Source organism: Octopus sinensis, linkage group LG18 (assembly GCF_006345805.1).
Source record: "Octopus sinensis linkage group LG18, ASM634580v1, whole genome shotgun sequence".
NCBI classification, from domain to species: Eukaryota; Metazoa; Mollusca; class Cephalopoda; order Octopoda; family Octopodidae; genus Octopus; species Octopus sinensis.
The window spans coordinates 23,568,066-23,589,634 of record NC_043014.1 but is presented as its reverse complement, the minus strand read 5'-3'; the positions used below and the strand labels follow the sequence as shown (position 1 = coordinate 23,589,634).

The 21,569-nt window shown below is 36.6% G+C and overlaps 1 protein-coding gene and 1 long non-coding RNA gene across 4 annotated transcripts; one reads left to right on the top strand and one right to left on the bottom strand.

The window, feature by feature from the left end:
• Positions 1-2,177: 2,177 nt before the first annotated feature.
• On the bottom strand, positions 2,178-15,460 carry LOC115221767. The gene is made up of 3 exons (XR_003882645.2): positions 15,194-15,460; positions 3,667-3,765; positions 2,178-2,257 (listed from the first exon to the last, which is right to left on the bottom strand). It is a non-coding gene; the product is annotated as an uncharacterized LOC115221767 (long non-coding RNA).
• A 143-nt stretch (positions 15,461-15,603) lies between these two features.
• On the top strand, positions 15,604-20,243 carry LOC115221331 (dynein regulatory complex subunit 6-like). 3 transcript variants are annotated; one of them, XM_036510779.1, is made up of 4 exons: positions 16,140-16,465; positions 18,992-19,032; positions 19,221-19,324; positions 20,076-20,243. In XM_036510779.1, the coding sequence occupies exons 1-4, from the start codon at positions 16,429-16,431 to the stop codon at positions 20,170-20,172; spliced, it is 279 nt and encodes a 92-aa protein (XP_036366672.1). In that variant the 5' UTR covers positions 16,140-16,428; the 3' UTR covers positions 20,173-20,243. The 3 variants fall into 3 exon arrangements, 2 of the variants coding, with proteins under 2 accessions (XP_029647362.1, XP_036366672.1); XM_029791502.2 differs by lacking the exons at positions 16,140-16,465; positions 18,992-19,032 and adding an exon at positions 15,604-15,881 and having other exon boundaries at positions 20,076-20,240; XR_005002826.1 differs by lacking the exon at positions 18,992-19,032.
• The last annotated feature ends 1,326 nt before the right edge of the window (positions 20,244-21,569 follow it).

Genomic DNA, 21,569 nt, shown 5'->3' with positions numbered 1-21,569 from the left:
ATAAACCTGCCTCCTAGCTTCCCTTCTGGCAGTCTGATATACTTCCCTGCTACCACCATTCTTCCAGTCCTTCCAAGCCTTTTTTTTTTGTCTAATAGCCCTGTCAACAACATTTTTCCACCACCACGTTATTTTGGGCACTATCCACAGATCTGGTCAGTGACCCTTAGCAGGTTATCCCATAGGAACCTCCAGTTGTCTTCTACACCATGTGAAGCTATATCCCCTTCTATTTCGTCAAATGTCTCTAAATCTCTGTCTGTTTGCGGGATCTTTAAGTCTCCAGACCCTTCTTCTCCTTGCTGGTCGTCTTCTGGGCATCCATTTAACCCTGATCCTGAAGTCACTAACTACCAGTCTATGTTGTGTGGTACATTCTTCGCCTGGGAAGGTTTTGGCATTTATAAGCAGCCATCTTTCCCTTTTTCTGGTGAGGATATAGTCAATCTGACTAGTGTGTCTTCCAGAGCAGTAGGTGACTAGCAGGTTTTCTGAAGTTAGTATTGTGAGAGCCAAAACCGTAGCCTCCATGTATGCCATGGAAGCCTCCGACATGTTGTTCAACATGTCCATTGAAGTCACCAGCCACAAAGAGAAGGTCCCTGTCATTTGTCAACGCGGTAGTCTGCAAGAGGGTGTCATAGAATTGGTCTTTCTGTCCATCGGGTAGCCCTGGCTGAGATAATAGTTGCTAACCCATGATGGAGCACTAATCTAATCTTAAGTACTCTGTCGCATACTCTGACTACCTCAATTACCTTATCTACCCATTTCTTCGAAAGAAGTATACCCACACCCCCAACCCCGTCAGTGTTCCCTGCCCAGAAAATCTTGTACCTGTGTTCTTTGCCTGTGAGGAACCTAGCAGAACCTCCTCATCATGTTACTTCTTGGATACAGCACATATCAACACATCTCCGTTGAAGTAAACATGTCTGTGAAAGAGAAAGAGAGTGGGTGAAGGGGTGTGTTGTCATGTATACATATATACATCAATACATATGCACACATCTTTTTTTATGTACGTGTGCATGTGTGTGTGAGAGAGAGTGAGTGAGTGAACGTGTGTTCTCAGGTATGTGTAAGTGAACTCTCTCCCACAGAAATTAACAAATAAAACCAGCTGATCTAGATGAGAAGTTCTGAGAGTCAAAGCAAAAGCTTGCTCCAAAGGAATACCATTACAAAAATGTTTTCGAGTGCATTCAATGTATCTCAGCTCCAAAGATTTGGTTGTTATTTTTAGCACACCCTGCTACCACGTAACAGCTATTTGTGATAAAGGACCCAAAATACCTGTTACGTGGTAGCAGGGCATGCAAGAAACAGCAGCCAGATCTTTCCTTCTCTGGGGAAAGTAGCCATTTACAAGTGATTTCAATGTTACATTCATTGAAAGCACACAAAATAACCTGAAAAAGATCAAAAAATCCACAAAACAAAATTCCGTTGCTGGGAAACTCAGACTTTCCAGGTGACCCAATGGGTCATGGGTAGTCTAGTCTCCCTATAAAAGTGGAATACTCACAGTATATTGTTACTGTTATGTAAGCCTACCTCTGATATTAGACATGGAGTTATAAAAGTTAAACAGGTCCACTGACAAGACTCAAAATTCATATCCATTGCTTGCTGGGTGATTATATCATTGATAACATGACACAGCACCTCCAGTTTCCTCCTCTCAAAGTAGATACTGTACATTATTTCCTATCATATCTCTACAAAATAATTTTGTCAGTCACTTAGTCCTAGCAGAGTAGATCAGTTTATTAATGCCCAATAGCATGAGATGTCCTACCTCAGTTTGATATTTACCATGAGAAATAATTCCATAAGTATGAAGAAACTGCTAAGATTTTATATAAAACATTATAAGTGATAATTTGAATTAGGAAAAATATATGGTTTGCAACCCATCAGTGGTTTGTTTCTGCTGTCTCAATTTACAGCTTATGTCTGATTTATATTAAAATATAAACAGTTAATAAAGTCTGTTTCTTATGTATTAATTAGCAAAAACACTACAAACAACTTGTTAAAAAAGAAAGTGTATGTTGAACAATGTAGTCATGGATATGCAAAAAAAAAAAAAGAAAAAAAAGAAGAAAAATAAGAAAACCAGGATGGCTACACCAGTCAGAAATAACCTTAGATTAAACAACAAAACAATAATGTGTCATTTTATATTACAGTTTATTGCATGATCTATGTTTCTTTTATGTTGAACTTCACAGTAAGTATATCACTTCTTCATCTGAAATCAAAGAAGAGATTAGTTTAGTGACAAACAAAACGGTAAATCTTTTTTCCAGCCAAGGAAAACAACTTTGTTAAGCAAAATATAACTTTAAACTTAATTTATAATTGGTTATAAAACCTCAGTGAATCAAAGATGTGGTTCAGTTTGGCTTCTGAGAAGGTTAAAAAAAATTAAAAAACAATAGAGATAAACGTGGGCATAGGAGTGGCTGTGTGGTAAGTAGCTTGCTTACGAACCACATGGTTCCGGGTTCAGTCCCACCGCGTGGCACCTTGGGCAAGTGTCTTCTACTATAGGCTCGGGCCGACCAAAGCCTTGTGAGTGGATTTGGTAGATGGAAACTGAAAGAAGCCTGTCATATATATGTATGTGCGTGTTTGTCCCCCCAACATCACTTGACAACTGATGCTAGTGTGTTTACGTCCCTGTAACTTAGCGGTTTGGCAAAAAAAAAAAAGAGACCAATAAAATAAGTACTAGGCTTACAAAGAATAAGTCCTGGGGTCAATTTGATCGACTAAAGGCGGTGCTCCAGCATGGCCACAGTCACATGACTGAAACAAGTAAAAGAGTAAAAGAGATTATATTACTCAGTTGGTATATCCAGAAAAAGTCCAACTTCAAATGAATTTTTCCCTATTATTAAGAAACAATAAAATAACTAAAAGTACCACCCCACTTACAGAAGTATGAGTACAGAAGACTTTGATGAAAAGTTTAAATCTCTCAGTCCCTAGAAAAAACAGTCTCACAATTCTTGATGATCTTTCATTGCAGACAAAAACACACACATATATTACCTAAACAGCATGACAAAGATTAATTTGTTAATTCCCAACAATGTTAAAGTAAGATCTGTGCTGAGTAGCTGCACACACCCATGTGCTGATGCTTCAAACACAAACATCTTGGACCAAATCCAGATTCAATCACCAACTGGCTTCACCTACTGACTTGTCAATACAGTATTCTTAAACTCTTCTTTAACTGCTACAATGGCCTCAACACCTTTCAGCAGGCTAGCCATACACCCTCACTAAACAAGCCCACCTGTCTCTCTTCTTTAAGTACTCGGACTGTGTTTCACTTTCTTCACTAGTTCTTCATACCCAGGGCTGCAACTTTTTAAAATATTCTCCCCTACCCAAGATATATCTGTAGGCATTGACCTACAAATATTCAAGTTGAATAATCACTGTCATAAATCTAGAAAGACTTGCAAAAGTCATGAGTACTTCCCCACTTCCTTCACTAACTTATAAAAAATTCAACTCAGCCTTGAGAGAATTGGACAATAGAGAGGAAATAACAGTGAGTTGAATCACATGGGCAGAATCTTGATTCTTCAGTCAATGATGGATACACGCACAAACAGATGTTTAAGAATAAATTTAGATACATACCATGGCCATTACACATTTATGAAGAGATCTGAACTCTTTCAAACAGTCGTCTTTTTTGAGATTATTTTTACTTGCAACACATTTCCCATACATCAGTACCTACAACAGTAAGAGAAAGAAGAATTTTCAGTACTTAACATAGAAACCTTTGATTTGTTTGTCTCTTCAATACCTTCCATTTTCATGCATGAAAATGATCAATTGTTTTAGGAAAGGATATGCTATCTTTTCTAAGCATAATTTATGTCTAAAATGCCATTTGGTTTAATAGTACTGGCTGGTATTTGGGTACCTTTAATGGAGTTTGCTCAGCTCTGAGAATTCAGACCAGACCATTGACTCCTTTCTTGTCTATGCTTCTTCATTGCATTAACAAGCATAAATGTTTAGGTTATCCTCAGAATTTTATGCTAAATTTCAGTAGAAAAAATACTAAAAAAAACCCCAAAAAAACTAAATATGACAAAAAATGCTAAAGACAAATTATATGAAAAAGCAAAATTTTTATTTACTTTCTTTAATTATATTCAGCATTGAGAAATAATTTTTTGAACTTCACTGCTTTGATCACTTTCAGTTGCAGTGCTTAGGTCTTGTCTTCGGTATACATTCAAGGTCCCAATCTTGTTAATTATATGTTTTGGAATATCAAAGTTTTTGCAACATTTGCCATATCTTTTCAGGTCATATTTTATAGGCAGTATTGATCTAAGCATAGGAAGATGCATTTTGTTTTTCAATTTTGATTTGATTACACCCATACTACTGAGCAACTGTTCAACTTCTGCATCTGAGTTTGGCAATGTTAATAGATTATTGGCAAAATTTGCAACATCTCTAAAAGGATTTCCTCCAGTAGCATCTTTATAGTTCAAGACTTCCAGCCAGAATGCCTCAGTATTAGACGTATTTGTCCATTTAACTAAATGAATGCTATTAAACTGAATATCATTTGAAGCAATTTTTTCTTCATTTTACCTGTCTTAGAAGCAATGCATTTGCATTGCTTTTAAGACCGGTAAAATTGGCTCTTTGAAATGCTTCAAAATATTCTCTACTGAAAAACATTTGATATTCCTCAGTATATTAATATTTCTTGGCAAACGGTGCTTGAGCTCTTTATAAAGGCAGAGTAAAAATTGTGCTCTTTTGTGAATATTATTTTCTTCGGTGGCTGTTACAGTCTTCTTGATAATCATTTCTGCTATCTTTCTCTCAAGCCTGTTGCCTAAATTTGGTTTAGGATCCAGAAAATTTTCAATAGAAGCATCCAGGTAAAGAGGATCAATTCCACATGTTGGCAACACCGTCATATTAGAAACAGATTTGATCAAATTTGAAAGATCTTCAAGTGATTTTGTTTTAAAACTGGATGCAAAAATAAAAGGTAAAGTTCATTTCTAGAATCACAAAACATTTCATGTAACGTTTGTGCTGTAAAGTATTTTTCTTTTGTGGTTGTAGTTTGGAAGAGAGTTTGCAATTCAAACCATTGGCTTAAAATTCTATTTATTGCTGGTTCTATTGACAGCCACCTAGTTGTACAAGAATTCATGATCTTCAATGGCTCTTTATCATTGATAGCAATGTAAAGTTGTTTGTAGGCACTTTGTCTTGTTGAAGAATGAGAGGACCATTTATAGGTTTCAGATACTAAAAATTCTAAATTTATGGGCAAGCATTCAGCACAAGTGTGGGATACTGCCAATTGTAAAGAATGACATACACATCTAAATAGAAGCAATGATGGAATTTCATTTAATTTCTGGAAAACACCATTGTTGACTCCTATCATTACTCTAGTATTGTCAGTTTCTATAGCCAGTAAATTTTTTATATCTAATTTCCTTTTCACTAATTCAGTTTTTAAGGCATCTACAATGCCATCTGCATCACGTTTCTAAAGATACCATACTGTATGTATGTACCACTTTTTTGTGAGTGTCACTGTAATATATGATAACAATTCCTAACAACTTGTTTATCATTGGATTCATCTAATAACAGGCTAAATTTTCTATCTCCTCTATCAGAAATCAAATCTCCATCAAAATATGGAGCTGGAACATTTCTCACAATATTTGCACATTTTGTACGATGCAACTTCACTTTGGATATAATATCACTATCAGACATATAATTCTTACATAACTCTATTAAGTGATCACAGCTATTAAATGATGAATGGCAACAAATAAACATTGCTAAATTTGCTTCAAGCATAGATGTCTTATCATTTTTGGTTTCAATAAAATTGGTAAGCAGAATCATTTGATGTGGAGTTGATGCTTTATGTTTCTTTGCTTCACAGTGGCTTATTAAAAGGGAATATTTTGCCAACATATTACATCTACAATATCTGCAATGTGCTTTAGATTGGTCACTAGTTAACGCTGGCATCTTAAGCCATTCCTTTTGGAATGTAAGTAGAGATATAAAGGGGAAGATCCCTGCCACCCCCGTACTTCTATACAAGATATATAATCCAAAACAAGCATGAAAAAACACAGGTCTATTTTAAAACAGTCAAACTGAAAGTAAATCAGTCAACCTGTCATGATAAAAAACTCATCACTACAGAATAAAGCATTGTTAGAACGAATTTCCATGCTTTCATTCTTTGCAACATATTTCCATTATGGTGCAGTGAGTTCAGATGCTGACATGAGTTAGCTTTTCCCCCTCCCCTTATCAGCACCACTCTGTATCCAAGCCGGTAGTGGTGGGGCTGGAAAAGTTCATAACTTGATAAACTTTCATTTGAAGTTTCAAGAAAGAGAAACAAAAATTCAACAATAGCCGATAGTACTAAAATTTGGCTATAAGATACATTAACGGAAGTAGAAAAGGAGGAAAAAGAAGTAAAAAGAATAACTTGTGGAAATGTCATGATCAGAGAAAAATGCTAAATAAAATTTTATACCTGCTGTTTTCCCTGTTAAATGCTAGATTCAAGAATTTTCTGCTAAATGCTGAAAAAAAAATGCTAAATTGGCAACCCTTGTTGAGAGTGTAGTGATATCATTTTCCAGTGTGCGCACATGCAACGTCATTCTTCAGTGTGCGTGTGCGGGGCTGGAACCTTCTGGAAAGGCCTAAGGAAGTTCCCTCATGCACATGCGCAAGAGACTGGGGAAGAAAATTCTATCGCGTTCCTTGTTTAGCATCGTTGACTTGAGACACGGCTATTGAAGTGAAAGGACGTGTTAAACATGTGATCAGCCATTCTCCTGTCCCAGACGCTTAGAATTTGACCTGCTCTGTTGCTGCTGAATTTGTTGAAAGAATCTTACAAATGTTGAAGTTCAGCCTTGCTATATCGAACCAAGTGGATACCAATATACCAACGTACTTCTTTTGTAAATAAGAAATAAAGAGTATATATATTTTTAAGGTTGCGTTCTTGTTCCTGACTGGTAGATTCTGGAAATTAAAGAAAGGAAATTGGTTGCACCCGAACAGTGTAAAGAATTAACCAGTTCCATTACAGTGGTGACCCCGAGTTCTGGTCATAGACCATAGAACACTTAAATAAAATCTAGTTTCTACCGAGTCAGAGTTGTGAATCCAGTTTTTCTGACATCGATATCTTCGCCTCAACATACACCAGCGACACAGGACGTTTCCACGAACGACGCCTTTCTCTGCCGTCGCAATCACCATCGCCGCCCTTCAACTTCACATCGTCTCCATCTCCGTCGCCTTCATCTCCAGCAACACTAATATGTACATAGCACTCATTCAGGTTTAGCTTTCACGCTGTTATGATTTTCACCGAGGTTAACAGCACAGCACTACCTGCGAGATCTTCTGTACCAATGTAACCTCGCACAGCATTGAAGCCACAACCACTACACGACATGTGTTCAACCGGCATCTGCACTTGTGATCCGAACATCCTGTTACAGAATGAACTGCTATTATGTACTTTACTATGAACTGGTAAAATAACTCTAACTTCATTAAAAAAAAAAAGAAAAAGAAAAATTTTGTTTCAGACGCAATGAAGGTTGGTAAAAATAAAAAAAAAAAGAATTTTTATTCTCTGTGTATACAGTACAAAAAAAAAAAAGAAAAAACATTTTTTTTTGGTAAAATTTACACGTAAAAAAAAAATTATTGGTTCAATTGCTAGTCTTGTTTTGATTGCTATTTCTTTCTGTTCTTTTTTCCATTTGCATCAGTTCAACTTTTCGTTGTCATTTCCCTTTCCTTTGACAGAATCATCTATTTAAATTTAAAAAGAACAAAATGTCTTTGGCATCATTACCCATTTTCACAGGTGATGCTAAAGTTTGGTTTGCACAACTAGAGGCATATTTTTGTGCACATAGTGTTTCTTCTGAGCAGCAGTTGCAAATTCTTTATAGTTGTATGCCTCCTCAACTTGCAACTACTGCCAGAGATCTTATTATGGATGCCACTTATGCGTCTGTTAAATTAGAAGTAGAAAAAAGAAACACTAGAAGCGAGGAAAGTCGCTTCAATGAATTGATGGCGGATGAACAGTTGGGAGATAGGACGCCTTCTCAATTTCTGAGACGTTTAAGAGAGTTGAGCGGTAAAGCTGCAGACGCTCCTCTGCTTCGGAAAATTTTTTTTTCAAGGTTGCCCGCCTACATACAAACTGTTTTGTCAACTGCTTTAGAGTCCAATACTGTGGACCAAATAGCGACCATGGCAGATAAGATGGTTGAATTTGCAGTGCGACCATCTTCACGTGCTGCTTGTGTCTGCTCGGCAACTTCTGCAAACTCAATTGATGGACTTTCTAAACAAATAGAAAGTCTCACCAAAAGGATGGACGCGATGTGTTGCGATGGCAAGCGATTTTCAAGATCGCGTAGTCGTGGCCGTTCATCATCTCGTTCCACACAGTCAAAGTCCGGACTGTGTTGGTACCACTCCAATTTTGGAGAGAAAGCACATAAGTGCATACAGCCATGCACCTAAAGATTTAAACTAGCTTTGGAGGAGTTGAGCACGTCAACTTCCTCCACATCGTTTTCTAGTTATCGTGCATTCTTCGTTAAGGATCTAGTGTCAAAGAAATACTTCATGGTGGACACTGGTTCTTGTTGCAGCATTTGGCCTCTGTGTCTCACAACCGACAGACCAAAACGATCTAATGTTACCTTGCACGCTATTGACTCGTCACCAATAGCCACATTCGGTCAGATCTCTTTACGCCTTGACATAAATCTTTGTCAAGATTTTCAGTGGGTTTTTGTCATTGCTGACATTCCGCATCCTATTTTAGATGTGGATTTTCTAAATAACTTTGATCTATTGGTAGATGTCAGACGTCGGAGGCTAGTTGACAGTTCGACTACACTCTCCACGCCGACCAGAGAATCTACCGATTCAGCTCTTAGCCCGACATTTTTTGTTGCTACTTCTGGAGATGTTTTTCATTCTCTTTTGGCTTCTTTTCCAGAGCTACTTGATATTACTTTTAAAATGGCAAAACCCATACACTCGACACTCCATTACATTACAACTACTGGGCCGCCTGTTTTTTCGCGCCCACGGCGTCTTGCACCTGACCGCCTTAAAACGGCTAGGGCTGAGTTTGAGCATATGCTCCAGCTTGGTCTGATACGCCCATCCACCAGTCCATGGGCATCACCCCTTCATTTAGTTTGAAAAGGGGATACAGATTTTCGCCCGGTGAGAGATTATCGGCATCTAAATTCTGTGACGATTCCGGACAGATATCCAATTAGGAATCTCAATGACTTTTCAGCGAATCTTCATGGCTGTACCATTTTTTCTAAGGTTGACCTCATACGTGCTTATCATGAAATACCGGTCAACCCAGACGATGTTCCTAAAATGGCAATTACCACTCCTTTTGGTTGTTTCGAATTTCTATACATGAGTTTTGGTTTGCGGAACGCCACTAGTACGTTCCAACGTTTTATAGATGAAGTTGTTCGTGGACTTGATTTTGTTTTCGCGTATGTCGATGATATCCTCATTGCAAGTGATACGCATGAAAATCATCTCTAGCACTTGTCTCAGCTTTTTCAGTGTCTTCGCGACTATGGTGTTCGCATTAATCCAGACAAGTGTGTTTTTGGGCAATCATCTCTTGATTTTCTCGGTCATTGTATTGATTTGAGTGGAATCAAACCTCTCTCGTCTAAAGTCGATGCAATTCAGTGCATTGCACCACCTTCTTCTTTGCGTCAACTTCGCCATTTTTTGGGTATAGTTAATTTCTATCAACGCTTCATAAACCGGTGTGCAGACAAGTTGTTTCCTTTAACGCAGATGCTAAAGGGCAATTCTAAAAAGGACACCCGTCTTACTCTTTCAGCTGAAGCACTGTCTGCCTTTGAGTTAGTTAAAAAGGAACTAGCTTCAGTTCCTGTTCTAGCACATCCGGCTCCTGATGCTCCACTTACTTTATCTGTGGATGCATCAGATTCTGCAGTTGGCGCTGTCTTGCAGCATACCGTAGATGGTGAAACTAAACCTTTGGCTTTCTTTTCTTGCCAGCTAAAGCCTGCTGAACGCAGATATAGTACTTTTGATCGAGAGTTACTAGCAATCTATCTGTCAGTTCGACATTTTCAGCACCAGCTCGAGAGATGAGAATTTGTGATTTATACTGATCACAAGCCCCTTACATTTGCACTATCTTCTAAAACGGACAAACTCTCCCCTCGTGCTTTCCGTCACCTGGATTATATTTCTCAGTTTACAAGTGACATTCGACATGTGCCAGGGAAGGAGAACGTCCCAGCTGATGCTCTCTCTAGACTCCCTGTCAATTCCATTTCCTCTCCTGCAGCAATTGACTTAACTGCTATTTCGCAGGATCAACCACCTTTAGCGGAGTTGAATTTAACTTCGCCCAAGTTCATCAATTGTAAATTTGCCTACCGTCTGCTCCCTTCAGCAGAAGGCTCTATTCTTTGTGACGTCTCCACCGGTTCACCCAGGCCGTTAGTACCTGAGAAACATCAACGTTCTGTTTTTGATGCTCTTCATTCATTGTCACATCCGGGTATCTCTGCCACAGTAAAGCTTGTTACTACTCGGTTCTTCTGGCCCAATATGCGACGACCGATTACCTCTTGGACACGCTCTTGTTTGAGGTGCCAGAGTGCTAAAGTCCATAGACACGTTCGTGCTCCACTTGGACAGTTTTCTTCTCCTGAGGCCCATTTTCGCCATGTCCACCTTGATTTGGTTGGACCTTGGCCTGTGAGTCGCGGGTTCTCATATATTTTAACTTGTATCGATCGTTTCTCACGTTGGCCGGAAGCTATTCCTATAGCAGACATTTCTGCTGAAACTGTTGCGAAAGCTTTTGTGTCTAATTGGATTTCTAGGTATGGTGTACCGTCCAGTTTAACCACAGATCATGGTCGACAATTCGAAGCGGTTTTATTTCGTGAGTTATCACGAATCCTGGGGATGCATCATATATGCACCACTAGTTACCATCCCGCTTCTAATGGGATGGTGGAGCGTTTCCACAGGCAACTTAAGGCCGTGTTGCATGCGTTGCCGAATCCAGTCGTGGACTGAATTTCTTCCTATCGTCCTGCTTGGATGTCGGACTGCGATTAAAGCAGACCTTGGTTTTTCTTCTGCCGAGCTCTTGTATGGTACCACACTGGCATTGCCTGGTACGATGTTGGTGCCAGACAAGTCACAGTCTCTTAATTTAGAGTCTTATGTTGCTCGACTACGCAGATATTTTTCTGCCCTTCCTCCTATGGGTCCCCAACACCAAAATCCTCCTTCTAATGTGCCATCAGATCTTGATTCTTGGACACATGTTTTTGTTCGTGATGATTCTGTCAAAGGACCTCTTGTTTCTCCTTATAAAGGACCTTTTCGTGTGATTTTCCGCACGCCGAAAGTATTAAAACTTGACATTAATGGTCGTTTGGAGACCATCTCCGTAGATTGTCTTAAAAGGGCATATTTTGAGGTGTCAACATCTTTTGATGACACCGCTGCTACAACCATCGTTGAACCTTCACATGCACCTTTGACAACAACACCACCATTTAGACATGCACCTTTATCAATACCAACATCGGCAACATCACCTTCGTCGTCGCAGCCCGCCTCGAACAAACCTTATGTTACGAGGTCAGGCAGAACTGTTCACTGGCCAAAGAAACTTTCAAAGACTATTTATATTTGACATTCTCAATTGTTTTCCCAGTGACAGTTACGATACTTATTGAACTTTGTTCATTTGAGTATTTTTTTTTCTTTTTGGTGCATTCTTATTTATATTGTAAATTTTGTTTTGATTTGTCATATTGTGTGCCATTTTGGTGATTTGGTAACCACCTTATTTTCTGAAGCCACTACAAGGAATTTTGCTTCGTGTTTCTGCACTCGAGAGGGAGCCTTTGTAGTGACGTCATTTTCCAGTGTGCGCACACGCAACGTCATTCTTCAGTGTGCGTGTGCGGAACGTCATTCTTCAGTGTGCGTGTGCGGGGCTGGAACCTTCTGGAAAGGTCTAAGGAAGTTCCCTCATGCACATGCGCAAGAGACTGGGGAAGAAAATTCTATCGCGTTCCTTGTTTAGGGTCGTTGACTTGAGACACGGCTATTGAAGTGTTAAACATGTGATCAGCCATTCTCCTGTCCCAGACGCTTAGAATTTGACCTGCTCTGTTGCTGCTGAATTTGTTGTAAGAATCTTACAAATGTTGAAGTTCAGCCTTGCTATATCGAACCAAGTGGATACCAATATACCAACGTACTTCTTTTGTAAATAAGAAATAAAGAGTATATATATTTTTACGGTTGCGTTCTTGTTCCTGACTGGTAGATTCTGGAAATTAAAGAAAGGAAATTGGTTGCACCCGAACAGTGTAAAGAATTAACCAGTTCAGATCTTTTCTGTTTGATAGACGGTATTTTCTAGTTAACTAAACAGTTTGAAACTTTGTATACTGGTAGAATGTGTCAAAAGAAAACATTATTGAAAACAAAATTGAAAACAAAATTGTAATTCGTAACTTAAACGTAGTTTAATTTTTACGAATTTTAACCAATGAAATCTCAGTATTCGAGCTCAAATTATTTACTGCATCTAAAAACTCACACGCACACGTCTTATTCATCCTTGTCTCTTCTTCTGTCTTCTACATGTGCTAGAAATAACAGCTATATCTCTTAAATCGATGAATTTCGTTTACCGAAAAGGCTTCTCCCATGGTTTTGAAGGGTCAGAAACAACAAAAACAAAACAATGATATGCCTAAATCGGTCTCGAGTTTGCGCGTGGAGTGTGAGTAGTATTGTAAAAATTTGCGAAATATTTTTTCATAAAAGGCTGCACCCAGCTTGTCGGAAGCTGTGATATAAATTGGGGAAAAATCCTCGACACCAGTGCGTAATTGGTACTTAATTTATCGACCCCGAAACGATGAAACATTGACCTCCCCCCCCTTCTGGTTTATTTACCTTTTGTGCAAATTTGTTGCGGCAAGTGGCAAAACACGAACGTGTATTTTTGCCTGTGTGCGTATGTGTGTGTACGCTTATATATTAATTACTATGTGCTTGTGCAAATGTATATGCATGTGTTTGAGAGAGAGAGTGTGTGTGTGTGTCGTGCGTCTGCTATATTTCTTTATCAATATCTATAACGCAGCAATGCTGGGATTTCATTGGTTAAAATTCGTAAAAATTAAACTACGTTTAAGTTACGAATTACAATTTTGTTTACAATAATGTTTTCTTTTGACACATTCTACCAGTATACGAAGTTTCAAATTTTTTAGTTAACTAGAAAATTCCGTCTATCAAACAGAAAAGATCTACTACAGTTCCATTATAAGAGCATTAAGCCAGATCTGAGGATAACTTTAGTAGGATAAGTAATAAAATAGTATGAGAGGTAATAACATACTAAAGGAGATAAAGTAGTATAAGAGGTAATTAAAATTAGGTAGGTAATTTAATAGTACGGAATGTAATAAAATAGCAAAGTAGGGGAGCACTGTATACAATAATTTCATTATATATTATTATCAATAAAAACGATTAGTAGCGGAGGCAACAAAATAGTAAAATAAGGGTGGTATTATAAAAAATATAAAAAATAAGGCGGTGTGCTGACAGAATCGTTAGCGTTCTGTATGAACTGCTTAGCGGTATTTCGCCTTCCGCTGAGGTTAACTTTGCCTTTCATCCTTTCAGGGTTGATAAAATAAGTACCAGTTGAACACTGGAGTCGATGTAATCGACTCATCCCCGCCTCTCCCAAGCTGTCCTTGTGCCAAAAAAATTGAAATAATATAAAAGTAAAATAAAGGAGAAAATAAAATAGTAAAGCAGGGAAGGTAATAAAACTGCGGCGGGAATAATAAAATAATGCTACAGCTCAAATGTGACCTAAGTTAGGAGGACCACTTTAGTCATACATCAATTGTTAAAAGAAAGTACAATTAAGCATTCAAGGAAAAAAAAATTATGAAGTTGAAAAATTATCAAAAGTTAACAGCAATAATCTAGTTTAACCCATTAGTATTCAAACTGATCATATCTGGCCCAAATATTCGGTAAAATTTTCGATTAAATTTTACCATTTCTACCTGTTTTATGTTCAAACCAGCAAGACAGGTAAAATTGGCTCTTTGAAATGCTTCAAAATATTCTCTACTGAAAAACATTTGACATTCCTCAGTATATTAATATTTCTTGGCAAACGGTGCTTGAGCTCTTTATAAAGGCAGAGTAAAAAAAATTGTGCTCTTTTGTGAATATTATTTTCTTCGGTGGCTGTTACAGTCTTCTTGATAATCATTTCTGCTATCTTTCTCTCAAGCCTGTTGCCTAAATTTGGTTTAGGATCCAGAAATTTTTCAATAGCATCCAGGTAAAGAGGATCAATTCTACATGGCAACACTATCATATTAGCAACAGATTTGATCAAATTTGAAAGATATTCAAGTAATTTTGTTTTAAAATTGGATGCAAAAATAAAAGGTAAAGTTCATTCCTAGAATCACAAAACATTTCATGTAACGTTTGTATTGTAAAATATTTTTCTTTTGTGGTTGTAGTTTGGAAGTGAGTTTGCAATTCAAACCATTGGCTTAAAATGTTACGATGTGAATTTTTCGAGTACTCTCGTCCACCCACCCCGTTCGCGAGCGCGCATTTTTTCCATATTCGTTTACTACATGTTATACACCTATTACAATATTTTCTTTTTTGCTCGAGTCAAACCCTTTAGTTTGCGCTTCTTTTACTATTTATCTCCCCCTTAATTTTTATTTACTTTTTTAATAAAATTAAACTGAAAAATTACCGTCAATTTGATATACTTAATAGCGATCGAAATATAAAAAGCGACACTTTTCTATACTGAATCATAGGGCAATAAGTTGTTAAATACAAAAGTTTAAAATCTTATATTAGTTTCATGAAAACAGCAGGTTGTGTACACATTTGGCATTTTATAAAAAATATATATTATGATAGACATATAATAGGCATTTTTCTTTCTTTTTAAAACAATTTTGTTTTTATTTACCTCGGCACTGCAGCGTGTAAGACCATTAGTAAATCTCGCAACTCGATGTTCTAATTGTTCAATCGTCATTATGGAATAAATCCTTTCTTCTTTTGTCACAATAGGAGTATAGAATCGTGGAGCCTTTCCAATTTAGTCATTTAACAAATGCATAGTTTCGGATGTATACCTCTTTTTGAATTTCGCTTCTACGCGTGTCGTTTATAATACTTTTCTAATATTTAGGTCATGATAACATTAGAAGGGAAGTTACTCTAACTCACTCCCTTCCTTCCTAATTATGACAAATTAGAAAGTAGAAAAGGTTTGAAAGTGGTGAGTTTTGTTAACCTAAAAAAAACGTGTGGTTTTTGATTGTTCGATATGATTTCTAGCAAGCTGGCAAGAAAATGGGTAGTTTATTGTTACCGCTGTTTGATGTGTATACACGGCTATTAAATAAATAAAAAAAGAAAAATCAAGAACGAGCACCCGTGTTCGCTCCTGTTGCTAAGGACGCATCTCCTATAGAGCGTGTGCAATAGATAAACTACGTAGCATTTCAGAAGATAATTTGGACTGAGTTCAAAAATACAAATATACATTATAGGCCTCCCCGTTTCAAAGAATGGCAGTTGTTCCACTTCGGAATGTACCTGCAGAACTGAAACAATATTTAGTACATCATAGAATTCCAGACATATGTGAGGTATAAACTATAACTTATTCTCATATTAGTATTACACTAGTGTTCCATCTAGACTAAGTAGTATTTATAACGCCTGCTATGTTACTAGTACACACACTAAGAATTTTGTTGCTTACCCATGTTTTTCGATTATCTGCTAATCATTCGTTTAAGGAGAAAACCAAATTTGTCTACTATTCTATATTTTTTTAGATGAGGAATTATGTACATTATTTACAATGGACAGATAGGTGTCCTCATCTTGTTTGTTGCCATCACGTAGATAACAACAAACAAGATGAGGACACCTATCTGCCGTCCATTGTAAATAATGTACAAATATGTCTGGGACGCTTTCTCTTTTGACTTCAGGAAAATATTTAGTTTCTATATTGAAATCTCTTTGTAAACATATATACTCGAAGTATACTTTAGATAGATTTCAACTATTATTGGCTGAACAGCACTACGTTGCAGTGTAGGGAGGGGGTCATTTATGTCATACTTTGGGAAATCATTGCCCACTTGAGTCGAGATTTGTTGTGTGTCGAAATATATTCATGTCTCAATGGTTTGTCTGATATCTCCGGGAGGAATTTGTTCAGGTATTGTTTGAATGTTATGATCCATAAATTTTTTTTTTCAGGTCAATGCTGAGTAAAGCAGAACCAGTTGAGGTTAAAAAAAAAATGAAAAATTGTGTCGCAATGTGATGTGAATTCAATTTCTGTATGGGACAAATAACACTGTGGGTTGGGCTAGTTTCATGTGACTTATGAATTCGATACTTACATTGTTTAGACAGTGAAATATTTTTCACATTGTACAAATGTTGTGCTCATGGCAGTATTAGAGAGATAATACTTGGACTTTTAGAGGTGATTTCAATCTTCAATGCCTGTCTTATTCATTTATTTTTTGGGGATTGATTTCTGGGTTGCTTCAATTTCTATAATCTCTTTTGTGTAGGGAAACCACAATAGGCTGTAGTATTAATGACAAGATCTAGCAAACGTAGAGATAGTATTCTCTTGAATAAAAAGTCCCTATCTTTTCTAAAGGTGAAGAGAGGTGGAGCAGGAAAGATTGGAACAGTTGTGGTGTCAGAAAATAGAATTCAGAAGTTGGAAATGAGTTTGTCTTTCAATGAAAGGGTTGGTTGGAAGATGGGAGCTGAATACAGTCTGTAGGTGTGCTGAAAGAGAGTAGGAGAGTAGTGGCATAGGTGAATACAGTGGTGTACAGGTTCTATAATCAATTGAGAGTACCCTGAATTCAGGAAGAATTGTTACATTTTTTATATTGTGATTTAAGATCTGAATCAATGTTGCAGAGCTGGCAAAGGCAAAGAAATTGAGAAAATGATATAGATTTAGTGCATGTGGGATGAGAGGGAGAGTAGTGCAGGTAGTTTTGGGAGTCTGTAGGCTTGTAGTGAAAGGAGACTGACTGGTGAATATTGTTAGTAGTGATGAAAATGAATAATCTTGGGTAAGACATTAAACTGGTGAGGTTTGGAAGTGTATAAGACTAAGGAAATAAACTATAAAGAAACCTACAGAAGGTAACAAGAAACCAGTACTGTGTCTTTCTCAAAGAAAATCATGAATCTTCAGGCATTGATATTGAGAGTCATGATTGCTGACACATGAAACAGGAATGGTACTTGAAAAGAAAGATATACATATTTATGCACATGTACATCTGTATATATTTATATACAGATATTTATGTAAACACATACACACACATATAATATATATGTACTTGTGTGTGTATGTATGTGTGCTTATTTGGTTAAGTCATGTACTTTCCCCCCACACATAGACAGGTCCACTTTGTCATAACTCAAACTTTCTTGCTATATGTAATTCTTTTTGTCACCAAAAAGACACAATATGAGAAACTTCACGTAGCAAGGATTTGAAGGATAAACTTTAAATGAAAAGTAAACTCTGCAAGATGTTGACTCAAATACACATTTATAGAAAAGAAAGTGAGAGAGGTTGGGTGTTAGAACTTATAACTGTTAGTATTACCAAATGCTTATATGTTTGGCAAAACATCAAACTCTCAATTGAAATATTTTTATTAGTTTTTTTTTGTGTGTGACTGTAAAAGAAAAAGAGTGAGAGTATGTTTGTGTGTAGAATTGTATTGATTAGGTAGAAAAACTGAAAATTATTAAATGTTTCTAGATTATCCATAATGATTGCCCCCTCCTCCCTTTTTTTAAAAATTATATTTGTTGGTCTGACTATACAGTTACCTTTTGAAGCTTCCATTAGAGCTATTTGCCTTCGGTTATGCTCAATAGCCACAATTCCCACACCTCGGTCAATACTTTGGAAGGAAATGAGTTCTTCCAGGCTGACATTCCTCTAATCTGATTCATTACAGAGAGAAGCCATTAGGAATAAGTGAAGATTCTACAAAAGTAATGGGATATTCAAATTTAATTAAATGAGGAATGGGAATAATTGAATGAACTTGATGTGGTTAATGTTGAATTACAGTCAGTTTGTAACTGAAGGGAAAAAGCAGAGGAAAGCACTATTTGTAAAGTATGAATGGATAAAGTGTTTGATATACAAAAGAAATGGGGTGAAATCTTGTGGTGATACCAGTAGGATGTGAGAGAAGAGAACTGTTGAAATTAAAAAGTGATTGTGGAGAGATAACAATAATTGACAATGCAAAATTTTTCTTTTTTGTCTCCTACATTTGAAAAAGTAGACCTTTTCTAATATTGTAAATAGAATAAAACTGTAATTATACAGTACAATTTGAGATAGTGTAGAAAGCAGACAGAATATAACAGAACTTAATTAACAACAGCAATCAAAGTAACTTTACGTAAATGTGCTTATAAGAACGTACATAGATATTTTCCTATTTTACAAAGCCAATTGATTAATGTAATGCACACTGTGTTATTAAAAATGAATATGTGTCTGTATTTGTAAAGTGAAAATGTTTTCAAGCAGATAATGGGCAGCAGGCAATGTCAAGGTAGAAGTTAAGTAAGAGGGAGTGAAAGGAAACAGCTTGCATGTGGCTACCAATGATTGTTGCAAAAAAGCTATGGATTCTGGCTAAGCCAGTATCTCAAATGTATTTCCTTATTTTAGTGACTACAGAGATCTACAGTGACCTGAAAACTCAAAGAAATGTAATTAAATATTCAATACTTTCCTTCTACTCTTAGCGATTTTATGAAGTAGTTTGTTAACTTCTAATTATATATTTTGAATATAATCCCTTTACACCCAGCCAATAAACCTTTTGCCTCATACTTAGGATTTTACGTATAATCTTAAAATATATATGAAACCTAATTAAATAACTGATATATTTCAGGCATTGATGACTGCTTTAGCAATGATATGCCCAGAAGATCCTTACCTGTTCATTATCAACAAACTTTTGCATATCAAAGAACAAGGACTTCAATCTGTTCATTGGTAAGATTAAACATCATGTTACCCTTTTCAAATATTTATACTTAGCTGAATCAACTAACATCTCTCAACACCTCCTACTCTCAATGTCTTTTACTTATTGTGCTGCAAGAAGCTTCCCTCTCCAAACCCTCTGTTTTTACTTATTGATATTTAACGTTAATCTAATACCCATTTTGAATATTATAACCTGGACTTTGAATGTTTTAGCAGGGAACCTTTTTGGACCAAGTCTCTAGTCTGTGGATAACTTGTGAGTCGTGGTTTTCTGCTCACATTTCCACTGCCAATTTCAAAGCAACTGCAAAATTTAGTGACGCAACTACAGAGAACAAATATTTCTATTGGGATTTTGAACTACTTGGTTCATAGATCAAGAAAAGGGTTTATTTCTTAGGCCTTTATTTCAAATAATAAATTCTTAAGAGATGTTACATTAAGATTGAGTAGCTAAGGTAATTTCTCTCTCTCTCTCATTTCTTTTTTTTTTTTATGCTATTGTTAGATTAAAAAGAAGCTTTTTTAGGGTGGTTGGAGCACATGCAATTAACCCCTTTAATACTGAGTTACCTGAAATCAGATTTCATGTGTAAATTATTGGGAAGAGAAAAATCATTAGTTGAGATGGAGTTCCAGAAGGGTACAGTTTTGGGGATTTAGAATTAGCCAATTTTTGAAATGTTTAAAAAGTGAAATGATAATTGCTAACCACAAATTTGGAAGTTAATTTTTTTAAATCTTTTTGTTTTGGCAGGGACATGTTTCTTGATGAGACTATTAAATCCAGGAGAGCATTGTATAAATGCAGATTTGAATTTTCTTTTGAAGATGATGAAGATGAAAATGTATGAGATAATATCTCTGTTTATCACTACACTTTCTTTCTCTCTCTCTCTCTCTGTGTATATATATATATATATATATATATATATATATATATACACACACACACACACATATATATACATAAATCCCTCCATCTATCCATCTTCTTTCCCCATTATTCCTGGAAAGGTAGTGGGAGTACAGTTGTCAGATACCTCCTCCAGAAGGTCCTAAACAACCGTCATTGAAAAGATTATTTATTATTATATAAAGAAAAGACTGTATTTTCTGGCTGGATTCCTAAATGCCATCAACTGACATTATTGATATTCTCCAACCATCTTGTTCTTGGTCTACCCCAAAACCTCCCGCTGGTCTGCTTGGCTTGTGATTTTCTCCTGTGACATTCTAATCACATGTCTGTAGTATTAGAGCTATGACCTCTCAATGCAGAGAAAGTTGCAGCTTGATCTGGAGAGCCTCCATTATCTCCAAGCTGCACACCCTCTTGAGTAATGTTACTCCAGAGATCCCTCAATGGAACCCCATTTCAGCCACTTATATTTGTGATTGTACTCTTTTGGTCATTATCCAACACTCATGACCATAGATGGGGAGAGGCATGGACAAATTGAAGATAGCAAGTTTAGCTTTTTTACAAATATCTTCTCTTCTGAAGATAAATATTGAAGCTGGTGCATTACTTTACCAGCACCTACAATTCTTGTATAGTTCAGCTTCCTACCTCTTTTCACTGATGAATATGGTCCCAAGATACTTAAATTTCTCCACTTGCCTCAGTGATGTTCCACTAACTTGCAGAGTGCACTGGGAAGACTTTCTTGAGGTTATCAATGTTTCAGTGTTTGCAGCACTAATTCTCATCCCAGCAGCAAAACTGTTCAGTGCATGCTGGAGTTCATTTTTTGCTAAGCCAAGTAACATCATGTTGTCTGCAAATATCAGCTCACTGCTCTTACACCCACTTGCACAATTACTGCACATGTCAATTGTTTTGTTTTGCTTTGTATTTTGTTTTGTTTTGTTTGTTTGCATGCATGCCTGCATGTGTGTGTGTGTGTGTTTGAAATTTTCCATTAAATTATACTGGGAATCAAAATAGTCTATATTAAATATCTATTAAAATTGCTCCAGAAAACTGGCTTAATGTTTCATGCATTTGTTGCAATCATCAAAGGAGAAAAGAAAATTAGCGATGTCTTATTAAGTAGGAAGGCAGACAAATCACAAATCCCTTCAGATAGATGGCCCTGCTTGATCTGTAGAAAAGACATAGATAGAAACTCCATAAGATGTAACCAGTGTTCTCAAGAAAACCGACATATCACAGCAAAACCGATTTCTAGAAGCACTGTGGGTGTAAATATTTATATGTGAACAAATGGACACCTGCTACAATCTC